The 12,400-nt window shown below is 45.4% G+C and overlaps 1 protein-coding gene and 1 long non-coding RNA gene across 6 annotated transcripts in view; both read right to left on the minus strand.

Annotated features, from left to right (window-relative positions):
• ZNF599 (zinc finger protein 599) overlaps positions 1–12,400 on the minus strand; it is a 45,026-nt gene that overhangs the window by 3,269 nt on the left and 29,357 nt on the right. For 3 of the 5 annotated variants that reach the window (XM_072781555.1, XM_072781519.1, XM_072781529.1), the window contains 2 exons: positions 7,448–7,574; positions 5,400–5,495 (listed from right to left, as the gene is read on the minus strand). In XM_072781555.1, the coding sequence (XP_072637656.1) occupies positions 5,400–5,495; positions 7,448–7,481 (130 nt within the window). In that variant the 5' untranslated portion in view covers positions 7,482–7,574. Of the gene's footprint in view, positions 1–3,073; positions 3,235–5,399; positions 5,496–7,447; positions 7,575–10,325; positions 10,632–12,400 lie in introns of those variants that run through there. The other 2 variants (XM_072781545.1, XM_072781536.1) reach the window with 2 other exon arrangements.
• LOC140607148 (uncharacterized) lies at positions 9,024–9,884 on the minus strand. Its single transcript, XR_012009298.1, has 2 exons — positions 9,592–9,884; positions 9,024–9,273 (listed from the first exon to the last, which is right to left on the minus strand). It is a non-coding gene; the product is annotated as an uncharacterized lncRNA (long non-coding RNA).

Consider the following 12,400-nt stretch of genomic DNA (forward strand, 5'->3'; position numbering starts at 1 on the left):
TTTTGAGGAATTCGGATTATGATGATTATACACATCAAGGCAGTACAATGTAGAAATAGATTTGAGATAAACTATCAAACTGTCAAAGGGAAAAACAGAATTAGGAGCTCAGAAATGGGGGTGCCTGGGTTGGCTCAGTGGTTGAGTGTCCGCCTTTGGCTCAGGTCGTGATCCCGGGGTCCCACAAGGAGCCTGCTTCTCCCTCTGCCTATGTCTCTGCCTCTCTCTCTGTGTGTCTCTCATGAATAAATAAAATCTTAAAAAAAAAAGCTCAGAAATGTATGAATTTTGGAATATGACAGAAGTAGCAGAGAGGCCCAATGAGAAAAGGAGGGGCTATTCAATAAATGGATCCAGAGAAGTGATTTCCCATATGGGGGAAAATGAAATTGCATTCCTAACCTCACCCCACACAAAAATGAACTCCAGACTGATTAAGACCTAGCTGGGATCCCTGGGTGGCGCAGCGGTTTAGCGCCTGCCTTTGGCCCACGGCACGATCCTGGAGACCCGGGATCGAATCCCACGTCGGGCTCCCGGTGCATGGAGCCTGCTTCTCCCTCTGCCTATATCTCTGCCTCTCTCTCTCTCTCTCTCTCTCTCTCTGTGACTATCATAAATAAATAAAAATTAAAAAAAGAAAAGACCTAGCTGTCAAAAGCTCAACATTAACATTTAGTAAATCATAAAAATGACTATCTTTTTGAAAGTGAAAGATTTCATAAACAAGATACAAAAGCATTATCTATAAAAGAAAAGACTAGTCAATTTGACTAAACTATAACTTTTAAAAAGGCAAATAAGGGTAAGTTAATATCAGATACTATAGACTACAGAGCAAAGTAAAGAGTGAGAAAAAGAGTGACATTATAGAATGATAAAAAGAGCAATCCACCAGGAAAACCTAACAAACCTAAATCTATATGCAACAAATATCAGAGCCAAAACTGAGTTCAAAGGAAAAACAGACAAAACCACAATTACAATTGGGAACTTCAACGTTCCACATCCAAAATGAAAACTAAGCATATGTGTATGAGCTAACATTTCACAGAAGATATACATCAGCCAATCAACAAAGGAAGAGGTGCTCAGCTTTCTTGGGTATATGGGGAAGGCAAAAAGACCACAGTGAGATATCAAATTATATTCACCCAACTGAAAAAAACTTAAGAACATGACAATATCAAGTATTGGAAAAGACACAGATCCACAGAATTGTTAGTATAATGCAGGTGAAGTATAAACAGGTAAGATACCATTTGAGAAAACAGCAGGGCAGTACCTAGTGAAGTTCTCCTTTTGCTCACTTATAATAATAAAAAAATTCTAGCCCTAGGAACCCTATTAAGAGAAATTCCTACACATTTGCATGAGGACATCTGTACATGAATTTTCACAACAGCACTCTGTGGGTATTAAAAACTGGAAACATGAAAATACATGAGCACACTGTGTTATAATCATGAAAATGACTAGAAGAAAAAAAATGAATGAAGTATACTACATGCACAGTCGATCTTAATATACTGTTGAATGAAAAATACAAACATAAGACAATATAAACTATAATATACTTTTTGTAAAGTTCAAAAAAAAGCATGTGTACACGAGTACAATGAAGTAATTTTTATTTTTTTTATTTTTTTTTATTTTTTAAATTTTTATTTATTTATGATAGTCACACACAGATAGAGAGAGAGAGGCAGAGACACAGGCAGAGGGAGAAGCAGGCTCCATGCACCGGGAGCCCGACGTGGGATTCGATCCCGGGTCTCCAGGATCGCGCCCTGGGCCAAAGGCAGGCGCCAAACCGCTGCGCCACCCTGAAGTAATTTTTAAAGTCCGTTTTCAGAATGTCAGTTATAATGCCATTATAAAATCACATACATAGGTTACAGGCACCTCTGTGTTTATTGCAGCATTATTTACAATAACCAAGATATGCCCTTGGGCTCAGGTCATGATCCTGAGGACCTGGGATCAAGTCCTGCATCAGGCTTCCTACAGGGAACCTGCTTCTCCCTCTGCCTATGTCTCCGCCTTTCTTTCTGTGTCTTACATGAATAAATAAAATCTTAAAACAATACAAAAACCTCTTTCGTGGTTTCTACTGAAGTTAATCATGTACCGACACCATGATCCAGCCAGTCCACGTATTTGCATATTCCCAAGAGAAATGTGCTTACATTCAACAAAAAATATAATCAAGAATATTCAACTCTGGAAAATGAACAAGGGGTAGTAGAAGAGGTGGGTGGGGGGTTGGGGTGACTGGGTGATGGGCACGAAGGGGGGCACTTGGTGGGATGAGCACTGGGTGTTATGCTATATGTTGGCAAATTGAACTCCAATTAAAAAAATACTCATAGCTGCATTCTTCACAATATTCTGAAAAATTCCCATATACCAGGAAAATGGATACACATAATCTATTCATTCACTGAGACATTGCATGATTAAGAAATAACTCATTTTGCAACCACAGGAGGGAGCCTCAGAGCCATAATGATTATCAAAAGACAGCTGTAACAGTATTATGTATCATGAGGCTCCATGTATAAGTCTTTAAAATTAATCTACAGTGATTGAGTTGAATGCCAGCTACTTTTATAAAAGGGAATATTAACAAGGAGCAAAAGAAACCTGTGAAGTGCTGGAAGTATTTCTTGACCTGTGTGGTGGATACTTGGGTTTATTTATGTAATATTTCATAAAGATGAACCTTTAAGATTTGTATATTCACTATGTATAAGTTATACCTTAGTACAGCAATTAAAAGAAAATAGTAAAATAGAAGGGGAAGCGCAGAAGTCCTGCAGAGCTGACTCTTCCGAGAACGAGAAAACTGCTCCCAGAAGCTTGGTTGTTCAGATCAAATAGTCGTCAACAATTATGTGTTGGAGAGCCAAGACTGTTTTTTTTTGTTTCATGCTTCCCCCAAGCGTCAGAAACTTCTATGTTTTTCTATATTGAGTAGAGAGAAAGTGAAGATACAGAAGAGGTAGGAAATAAGTGAAGACCCAAGGTCCCAGGTGCAACAGAGTCATGTACAGCTTCTTGTAATTCCTACCTCATGGTGCTTACACCCTGTTATGATGCCCTCTGGCAGAATGCTGCAGGCTCTTGATATGCTTCTAAAGAATAGGATATGGCAAAGCAGTGGAATGTAACAGATGAGGTTGTGTGTTGGTTGCATCCCTCTCGCTGGAGTCTCTCCCACCATCACTTGATCTGAAGAAGGAAGCGGACATGTCGCAAGGTGTCTCTGACGGTGGCTTGTAGTGGATCCCACCAAATTGAGCCTAGACCTCTGACCCACAGGTGAGAAACAGTAAATGAGTGATATTTTAAGCTATGTTTGTGGTAATATTAGATGGACAGATAATTAAGGCAGACAAAGTGTGACCTAGACTCTCCTGGTGGAATTTGCCATGAGAACCCTTCCACAGGGATGAGAAGGAAGCTACAGGATGAGTCTGTAAGGGTTAAAAGGCAAGAAAGCCACGTGTGAGACTCTTCTCAACGTGAAGTAGGTCACGGGCTAAATTATTGGTAGCTAGGTCTGGGGATATCTGGAAGAAGGGTGAGTGGATGGGGAAGAGGATCAAAGACAAAGAATGGACCAGAGACACAGACCAGATATGGGGACAGCAGTCAGAAATCTGTTAGCAACATTGCAGGCAAGAGACGAGTACAGCTTGGACTAGGGTGTAATGTGGAACTGACAGACCTGGTGAAGGTGACAGAGTCAGGACATACATCAGATAGAACACGATAAGAGTCAGGAATGGCTGGAGAGAGGGTATGAAAAAGATGGAGGTGTTGTGGGATCGTCCTTTTGTTCCTGGCTTTCTTGACTTGCTGAATGGTAAGACTAGTAATTGAAAATGGGAAGATGGGAGGAGTGGGCCAAATCAAGTGAAGATATAGAACTGCAGAGGGGGGAGAAGGTGTGAGACAGACATGGATGTGTAGATAAATAAATGATTGGATGAAAGTGGAAGAGGGTGGGATGCAAAGTTAGAGATAGTAATCTGCAGAAACAGAAAGGACTGTCTTTTCTGAATTGGGAAAGGAAGTTTGAGATATCATGATTCATTATGACTAACAATGCATGAATATTACAAACATAACTTTTGTTATTTTGTCATTTACTCTGGGTCAGGCAGTGTGCTATAAGCAGTTTCCTGTTATCTAATTACATTCCCAAATAATCCGACAATGCAGAAACTATCATTACTTTTTCTAATGTAGGCTAGTTTAGCAGACCGAGGACTTGTTCATATCCCTGGCTCCTTCTCCTTGAGCACAAAGCTAAGCCACATTTCCCAGTTTGATGTAACAAGTAGCCTAATGCCCAGGTCTTGTCAATGGAATGTGAATGGAAGTGATGTACGTGTGCAAGTGGATATGATTATGGATCTTCCTCAACTCATGATGGGGTTATAGCCCAATAAACCCATCTAAATGCATTTAATACAACTAACCCACCGCACATCATAGCTTAGCTTGGACTACCTTAAATGTGCTCAGTACACTTACATTAGCCTATAGTTGGGCAAAATGATCAAATACAAAGATTATGTTATATTAAAGTGCTGAATGTCTCATGCATTTATGGACTATTGTACTGAATGTGAAGAACAGAATGGCTATAAGTGTACTGGTTGTTTACCCACACGATTGCATGGCTGACTGGGAGCTGCAACTCGCTGTTGCTGCCCAGTACCGGAAGAGAGTATCGCTAGCCTAGGAAAAGATACAAATTCAAAATTCGAAGTCCAGTTTCTACTGAATATACACAGCTTTCACACCATTGCAAACTGGAAAAATCCTAATTTGAACCACTCTAAGTTGGGGGCCATCTGTATTCCCCTTCCCGCCTATTCCTCTTAGCCAGGTGGATGATGCCAGGGCATCATACTGTCAACAGAATGCACCTGGACCCCTAGAATAACTATGTGGTATGGAGTTCCCCTGCAGATCCACATTAACCATGTTGTGAATGAAAAAAAAAAAAAAACTCTTTATCTGTTGACCCACCCAGATTTTGGAGTTTATCTTTTACAGCAGAGAATTAACTTAGCTTGACTTGTATATCAAAGGTACAGCGAGATCATGCAACTTCCCCAGGGTCATGAGGCTGGTGAGTGGCCAAGCACTTAGAGCCTGATCTTACTCAGTATATTGAATCCTAACCCTAATAAAGGCAAGAGTTTGATGGGATAGAAAAACAGGGCAAACAAAGCTGGAGTACTACATCATGAACCAAGACCACAGGAAGGCCATAAATGAAGTTGCCAATGGAATTTCAGACAGTGTTCCCCTGGGTAGTCTGTCAGTTGCCATGAAACCCTCTGCCATGACACCCATCTGCCAGACTCTGAGCCACCCACCTGTATGGGTGCTTTTGGAGAGGCCTCTGTTCACTGACCACAGTTCTTGCCCATGCTCCAGTAGGTAGATCAGCTCTGGTTTGGGAACAGGATGCCCTGTGCATGGAGAAACAAATGGGGCATGGGTACACAGGTAAGGATAAAAGGTAAAGTCTCAAGTATACAGGAGTACACACCTTTCACATGCCACCATGAAACTCCAGAAAGGAAACTTCACACCTTCCAGAAGGCTGTTCCCTAATTAAGCCAGATGGATTCAACCTCTCCGTGGATCAGGACTACCTAAAGATGTCTGGTTCTGAACACAGAACGAATTAAGTCAAATCTCTGGGCATAAGGACAAAACACAGCAAGTTTGTAAAAGCTCCCCAGGTGATTCTGGTGCCCAAGGATGGCTAAACACATTGGACAAAGTCGACTGCTGGGTCGATTTACTGGTACTCAGTTGTCTGAGGTTGGCCATGACCTAAACCTGCTACCCATTCTGAAGAGAAAGCCTTTAACCCAAGTTGGGAAGACAGAGCTGAAGGTGGGGACCTGCTGCCCTACTTGCTGCTGTAGCATCCTATGGCTACTTAGAGGACAATGGCCTGATGACCTAGACCAAGGGGAGAAAGCAAACAAACACAACCAGGTTGGCATCTACCAGGCCAGGAGCCAGCATCATCTCAGGGCTTCTCACCAGGTGAAGTCATTATATTTTTCAGGTGTGAAATCAGTAGGAGGTTTTCTGGCACCTGCACCCAAAAGCATTTTGCAAAATGAAAAGGTTTGAGGACAGGAAGACTCCGAGGAGAATCCAGCGACTAAGGCACCGGGACCCACAGAAACTCCAACTGGAAAATCCTGTATTGCAGGCCAGAATGCATCCAGTTGTCATGTAGCAAATGTCCACCGATGTTTGCTAGAAACCTGGCACTGAGCTCAGTGCTGGGGCAGTGTCAAAGTCCAATCAGACCTTCCTTCATCTCTGTTATGGGACTTGGCTTCTCCTCCACCTGGAATGCTATTTCCTGTGCATCTCCTTTCAACAACCTATCACAACGGTCACAAACTAACACCACTTACTGTACTGGAGAGACCAGGTGGACACAAACCTGGGAGAGCCCTGTCATGGTAACTATTTGGATGTCTGGGAAAAGAGGGACCGTGGGCCTCCATTCAATTAATATTCAGACCGATTTCTGGGTAAACTGGCCATTTAAAATTTCAGTGGGAATATATGAATATTGAATATATGAGATTTACTGATTTAGTACATATAATAAGCACATGTGTCACATTTGCTTATGTTCCCAGTTGTATTCTAAACACTTCACAGATATTAGGTCACTTGGGCTAGGTGAAAGGTTACTACAAAAATACAATAAAATCAAAAGAACTGTATTAGTCCCAGGAAGTTCATGCTGCCTCCACAAGGCTGTGTTTTCTGAAGGGGAAATTAGCTAACAGACCCAACATCAAGCCCAGACTCTTGCAGCAACAATCGGAAGGCAAGAAAGGAGGGGATAAGGAAGTGCATTCTTAGGTGCCCATCAACGCCATTTGATGATGTGTCTGTACACCCTCTAAAATTATATCCCTTAGCAGCAGAGAAGGAAAGCATAGGCCTTGGGAAATAAGGGACAATTGTGCAGGCATCAGGGGCCAAAGAAGCCATTTAGCCAAAACTGCTGCTTAGACACCAGGAGCACTGATGTCAAATATCTGTCTGTCTGTCACCCACTTTTTGGAGAATTCACAGGTCCTGCCAACTGGGCTATGAGGACATTTGATCCAATCAAGCTGAACCAATCACCTTACCTATTATAGGAATCTGGAATAAGGACGTCAGATTGAGGCCAGCTTTTATTAAGAATGTATTTCTTATACAACAATCCCTGTTGCAGACACAGGGATATCAATGAAAAGCTTAGTCCAGAATATGCTGAGGCTGTAGAGAGACAGGAAGGTAGGTCCCAGACGCCTTCTCAATCGGCCATGCTTATATAGAAAGAAGGTGGAATGAAAGCCTGGGGGTACCAATCAGGAGAGTGTGGAGTCCTTACCCAGTGAGACCAGGAGCCCACAAGTCTCCAGCATCACCTCCCGGTATAAGGTCCTCTGGGCCAGGTCCAGATGTCTCCATTCCTCCCCAGTGAAGGTCACAGCCACATCTTTAAATGATACCAATGCCTGGAACATCAAACAGAGGTGATGAGTGGCTGTGCATCTACTAGATGAGATGAGGGCCTATTGCTTGGCCCCCAAGGGAAGTCCAGAAAGACTTGAGGCCTGAACCCCTGAGTATCTCCTGAGAACCTAGCTCTGTGCTGGGCTCAGGAGGGAAAAAGATGGTGCCTCTGACAGAATAAAGGATGTGGGAGAGAAAAGCCTCCTGTTTAGGAAGCCAATGGAGAAAGATACGAAACCATGATAATCTTACATAGGTGGTAGGAGCAGATAGTAAGCGCTCTGGGATGTTAGTCTTAAGAGTAGAGAAAAATAATTCAAATAACAGATCCAGACATTGTGACCTATATGCACTGCTTGCCTGCATCTGGGGTTTCAGATGCTGTGTTAAAGCAACTTAAAGTCTGTAGGTCTGAAGCTAGACTCGTGGAGTTTAAATCCAGCCTCAAGAATCATGCTCCTGAAACACACATTAACTTCTCCGTCTCAACTTCCACATCAATACAATAACAGTTGAACGCTTCACTAGGCGGGTGTAGGAATTACAATATATTTTTTAAGGATTTTATTTATGAGAGACAGAGAGAGAGAGAGAGAGAGAGAGGCAAAGGGAGAAGCAGGCTCCATGCAGGGAGCCCGATGTGGGACTTGATCCCGGGTCTACAGGATCACGCCCTGGGCTGAAGGCAGCACTAAACCGCTGAGCTACCCAGGCTGCCCGGGAATTACAATATTCTTTTTTTTTTTTTTTGAATTACAATATTCTTAAAGCCCCTCCATGCGCCCAGCACACTCAGTGCTCAATGCATGTTCACAAATTTCCTTCACTGTTCACAGCCCAGCCCATGAGGGAAGCGCCATCACCTCTAGGCTCACAAGCAGCAAACTGAGGCTCAAAACCAAGTGAGCCAGAGGTGTACATCTAATGAGAAGGGGCAGGATTTGAACCCAGGTCCCTCAGGTCCAGCCATCGTGGGCAGGCAGGGGGTGTGTGTGTCAGATTTAATCTAAGTATGACAGAGTCACAGAGGTAAATATCTTTCATTCACCAATCACATATTGGGCACAGGTATAGGCCCAGCACCGTTCTGAAGAACAGTGCCTGGAGATGGAGCAGAGAACAGGAGCTCACACTCTGGGGATATGGAAAGATCTCCAACAAGAAATTAAAGAAATGAGCAAGATTAAGTCATATGGAGCGAAGGGCTCTGAAAACAACAAAAGAGAATGAATTGACTGCAAACACAAGGGGGCTTTAGCTGGAGCAACTAGGGAAGGCCTCACTGAGAGGACACTGAAATGAGGCAGGCCAGGTGAAGAAAGATTAGTAACTAAGGTAGGTCCCGAAGGTGGTCAGGGCTAGGATAAGAGTAAACACGGTGTCATGCTGGAGAGTAACTTAAGGCCTACTGTGTGTTTACAACCCAAGAAACACAGCATTCCTGTACACTATCATTTTTTTTAAAGATTTATTTATGTACTCATGAGAAACGGAGAGGCAGAGACACAGGCAGAGGGAGAAGCAGGCTCCATGCAGGGAGCCCAACGTGGGACTAGATTCCGGGTGCCCAGGATCACGCCCTGGGCTGAAGGCGGTGCTAAACCACTGAGCCACCCGGGCTGCCCCTTGTACACCATCATTAACGAAAATCGTAATGGGAGTCACTCTTCAAGTACACTTCTTGATAGTCTTCCACAGCATCTGAAAGCACAGTGTTCCTATGAAAACTTTCCTAAGCCAAAACGGCAGTCAAGTGAAAAGTGTTGGGGCACCTGGGGGGCTCAGTCGGTTAAGCATCTGCCTTCAGCTCAGGTCATGATCCCAGGGTCCTGGGATGGAGCCCCACATATGGTTCCCTGGCCAGGGTGGGGGAGCCTGCTTCTCCCTCTTCCACTCCCCCTGCTTGTGTTCTCTCTCTCTCAAATGAATCAATAAAATCTTTAAGAGAAAAAAAAAAAAAGTATCCCCCACTTTCTCAAAGTTCCCCTAACTTCCATTTTACTTTTAGGAAGAACTTACATCATCACCTGTTTCTGCCAACCAAAAGGAATCCCAAGAGGATTCTTGTTTTTGCCTTACTAATGTTGTCTCTCCCAGAGGCCGGTGGCAAAATCCAAACCTTTGGAAAGTGGGGGAGCCTGAATAAGAAAATGTGTTTAACAGGAAAACGGATTCACAGCTGCAAGCTGCAAACCAGCTTCACTTGTAAAACGCAGGCGGCATCTGCAGAGTTCAACCTGGCGACTGTCCTGCCTCCCCCGTCTGCCCAGGGACCTTCTATTCCCACCAGAGAAGCAGCAATTAAAAAAAAAAAAAAAACAAGAAAACCACAAAAAAAATAAAAACAAACCCCGCGGCTCCCTTCTCCTCTCCGGCCGGGTAGAGGCCCGAAGGCCGCGCTGTCCCTGGGGTGAGCCCCGGAGCAGAGGAACCAGGCGAGTCCGTCCGGAGTGATGCGCTCCGGGTCACACACACGGAGCCTCTCCGGTTCGCTCACCGGAGGCTCAATAGTCGTCAGCACCCGGTATTCCGATTTTAGACCCGAGGGAACGGAGACCCAGGGCAGGGAAGGGGCAAGCCGAGGTCGGAGGCGGAAGGGGGCCTCCCCTTAGAGCCCCGGGCCCGGACGCAGAACCCGCGCGCCCCGCCGCGTGCCTCCAGGGCCTCCAGGTCCAAGGGCACGAACGAGGGGCGGCGAAGACCGAGAGGGCGGCGACCCCAGCGCGCGTGGGCCCGCGCGACCCTCCACTCACCGGCGCCGCCATGAGGCCCACGGGCCGAGCGGGACTGCGGGGAGCGGCGCCCGGCCGACCCCTCCGCCCAGCCCGCAGCCGGAGCCGGGGCCCTCGGTGTCCGCTGTGCGGACTCCCCCGCGAGCGCCGAGGCTCCCCGGCACAGGCGGCGTCGCGGCGCACACAGCAGCGCGGAGGCGGGGCCTGGGCCCCTCCGTGTCCTTTGCTCGGTCAGGACGACCCCTCCGGGCAGCGGCCTCGCCTCGGCGCCCCGACGCGGACCCGCGGCAACCGACCCGCGTCCAGGGGGAAGACGCCAGAAGTCCCGCCCACGGCGCGGCAGGAACGCCCCTCTCCGCTCGCTCTCATTGGCTGAGCGCCCGCCGTCGACGTCACAGGCACTGCCTTCTGGGTGATGTAGTTCCGGACCGCATCTCGGGCATCTCGGTAGCGCGCTTTCTGGTCTCAGGAGATACCTGGTGGTGAAGTTCCAAACACAGATGTATGGCTTTTTGTTGTTGTTGCTGTTAAAGATTTGATTTATTTATTCATGAGAGAGAGAGAGAGAGGCAGAGACACAGGCAGAGGGAGAAGCAGGCTCCATGCAGGGAGCTCCACGTGCGACTCAATCCACGGACTCCAGGGTCACGCCCTGGGCTGCAGGCGGCGCTAAACCGCTGAGCCACCGGGGCTGCCAGGCATATGGTTGGAGAACGAGCACACAGATTTCTGTGGCTAGGGGATCCCTGGGTGGCTCAGCTTTGGCCCAGGGCGTGATCCTGGACACCCGGGATCGAGTCCCACTTCGCGCTCCCTGCAGGGAGCCTGCTTCTCCCTCTCCCTGTGTCTCTGCCTCTCTCTCTCTCTCTCTCTGTCTCTCATGAATAAATAAAATCTTAAAAAAAAAAAAAATCCAGTGGTTCTTCAGCAGTGCTTCACCTGAAATAGGTGACGACTTGACCTTCCTCCCTGTGCCCAGCAGTGGGATCACTTCTCCTTTCTGAACCAGTATTTACAATGAAAACTGAAGATAATTCTTGAATAGTAAGTTTAAGTATTCCTCTAATTAGCTGTTTCCAACCCTGGGAATCTGTTACAAAGAAAGACCCCACTTCACTCCTACTGAGTGAAATTGTAGATGAACCATGTAGCCTAGGAGTATTTTTTTAAAAAAGAAAAAAAAGTTATATATATATTGAGTGCATAAAATATACATAGATATTGATGACAGAGTAGAAGGCAAGCTGAAGACAAAGCACAAGCTGACACCCCCCACCCCCCCCACCCCCCCCCAACCACGGCCACCCCCCACTGGCCTCCCACCACCCCACTCCTGGGTAGGATATGTGTGATGTTCCCCCAGGAAACTCTCAATTGTCCTAAAGTTAATGCTTTGCTATAGGGAAAAATAACCTTAGTTTAATAATAGCAAGGCCTGCAGTACCTGAGGGTCTTCTTTAGGATATGAAAGTCCTTTTGGATACCTCTCTTTTTCCTTACCCCCCTCCCAACTCCCAAGTATATAATCAGCCATTCCTTACAACCCCAGGGCAGCTCTTTCTGCCCACGGGTCCTGTTCCTTGTGCTTTAATAAAATCACCTTTTTTTTTTTTTTTTTGCACCAGAGACGCCACAAGAATTCTTTCTTAGCTGCTGGCCCTGGACGTCACCAATATCCCAAAACTACATCAGATCCCAGTTTATTCTATCACATACTACCATAAAATATATACAAATCTATCATAAAATGTTAAAATTTATCAAAACTTACCCATACAAACACAGACCATACATCATCGTGCCATTTGCAGTCAAGAGAAATACAAACAAATGTAAAGATGGAATATTAAATCATAACTGCATAAAATTTACTGTAGTCCATACTGAACTATAATAATTTCCTATCCACCTCCTGTTGTTACTGCAGTAAGCTCAAGTATAGCGAATATCCACTCAAAACACTGTGTGATGCTAATCGTTTCCATGGGAGAGTTCATGTCTCCAGTAAATTATGTATCACAATAAAAAGTGATCAGGGTTCTTGATCACTTTTCATATTTTGTGCCATACTGTAAAACTTGAAAAACACCATAAAA

The sequence above is a fragment of the Canis lupus genome, chromosome 1 (assembly GCF_048164855.1).
Source record: "Canis lupus baileyi chromosome 1, mCanLup2.hap1, whole genome shotgun sequence".
NCBI classification, from domain to species: Eukaryota; Metazoa; Chordata; class Mammalia; order Carnivora; family Canidae; genus Canis; species Canis lupus.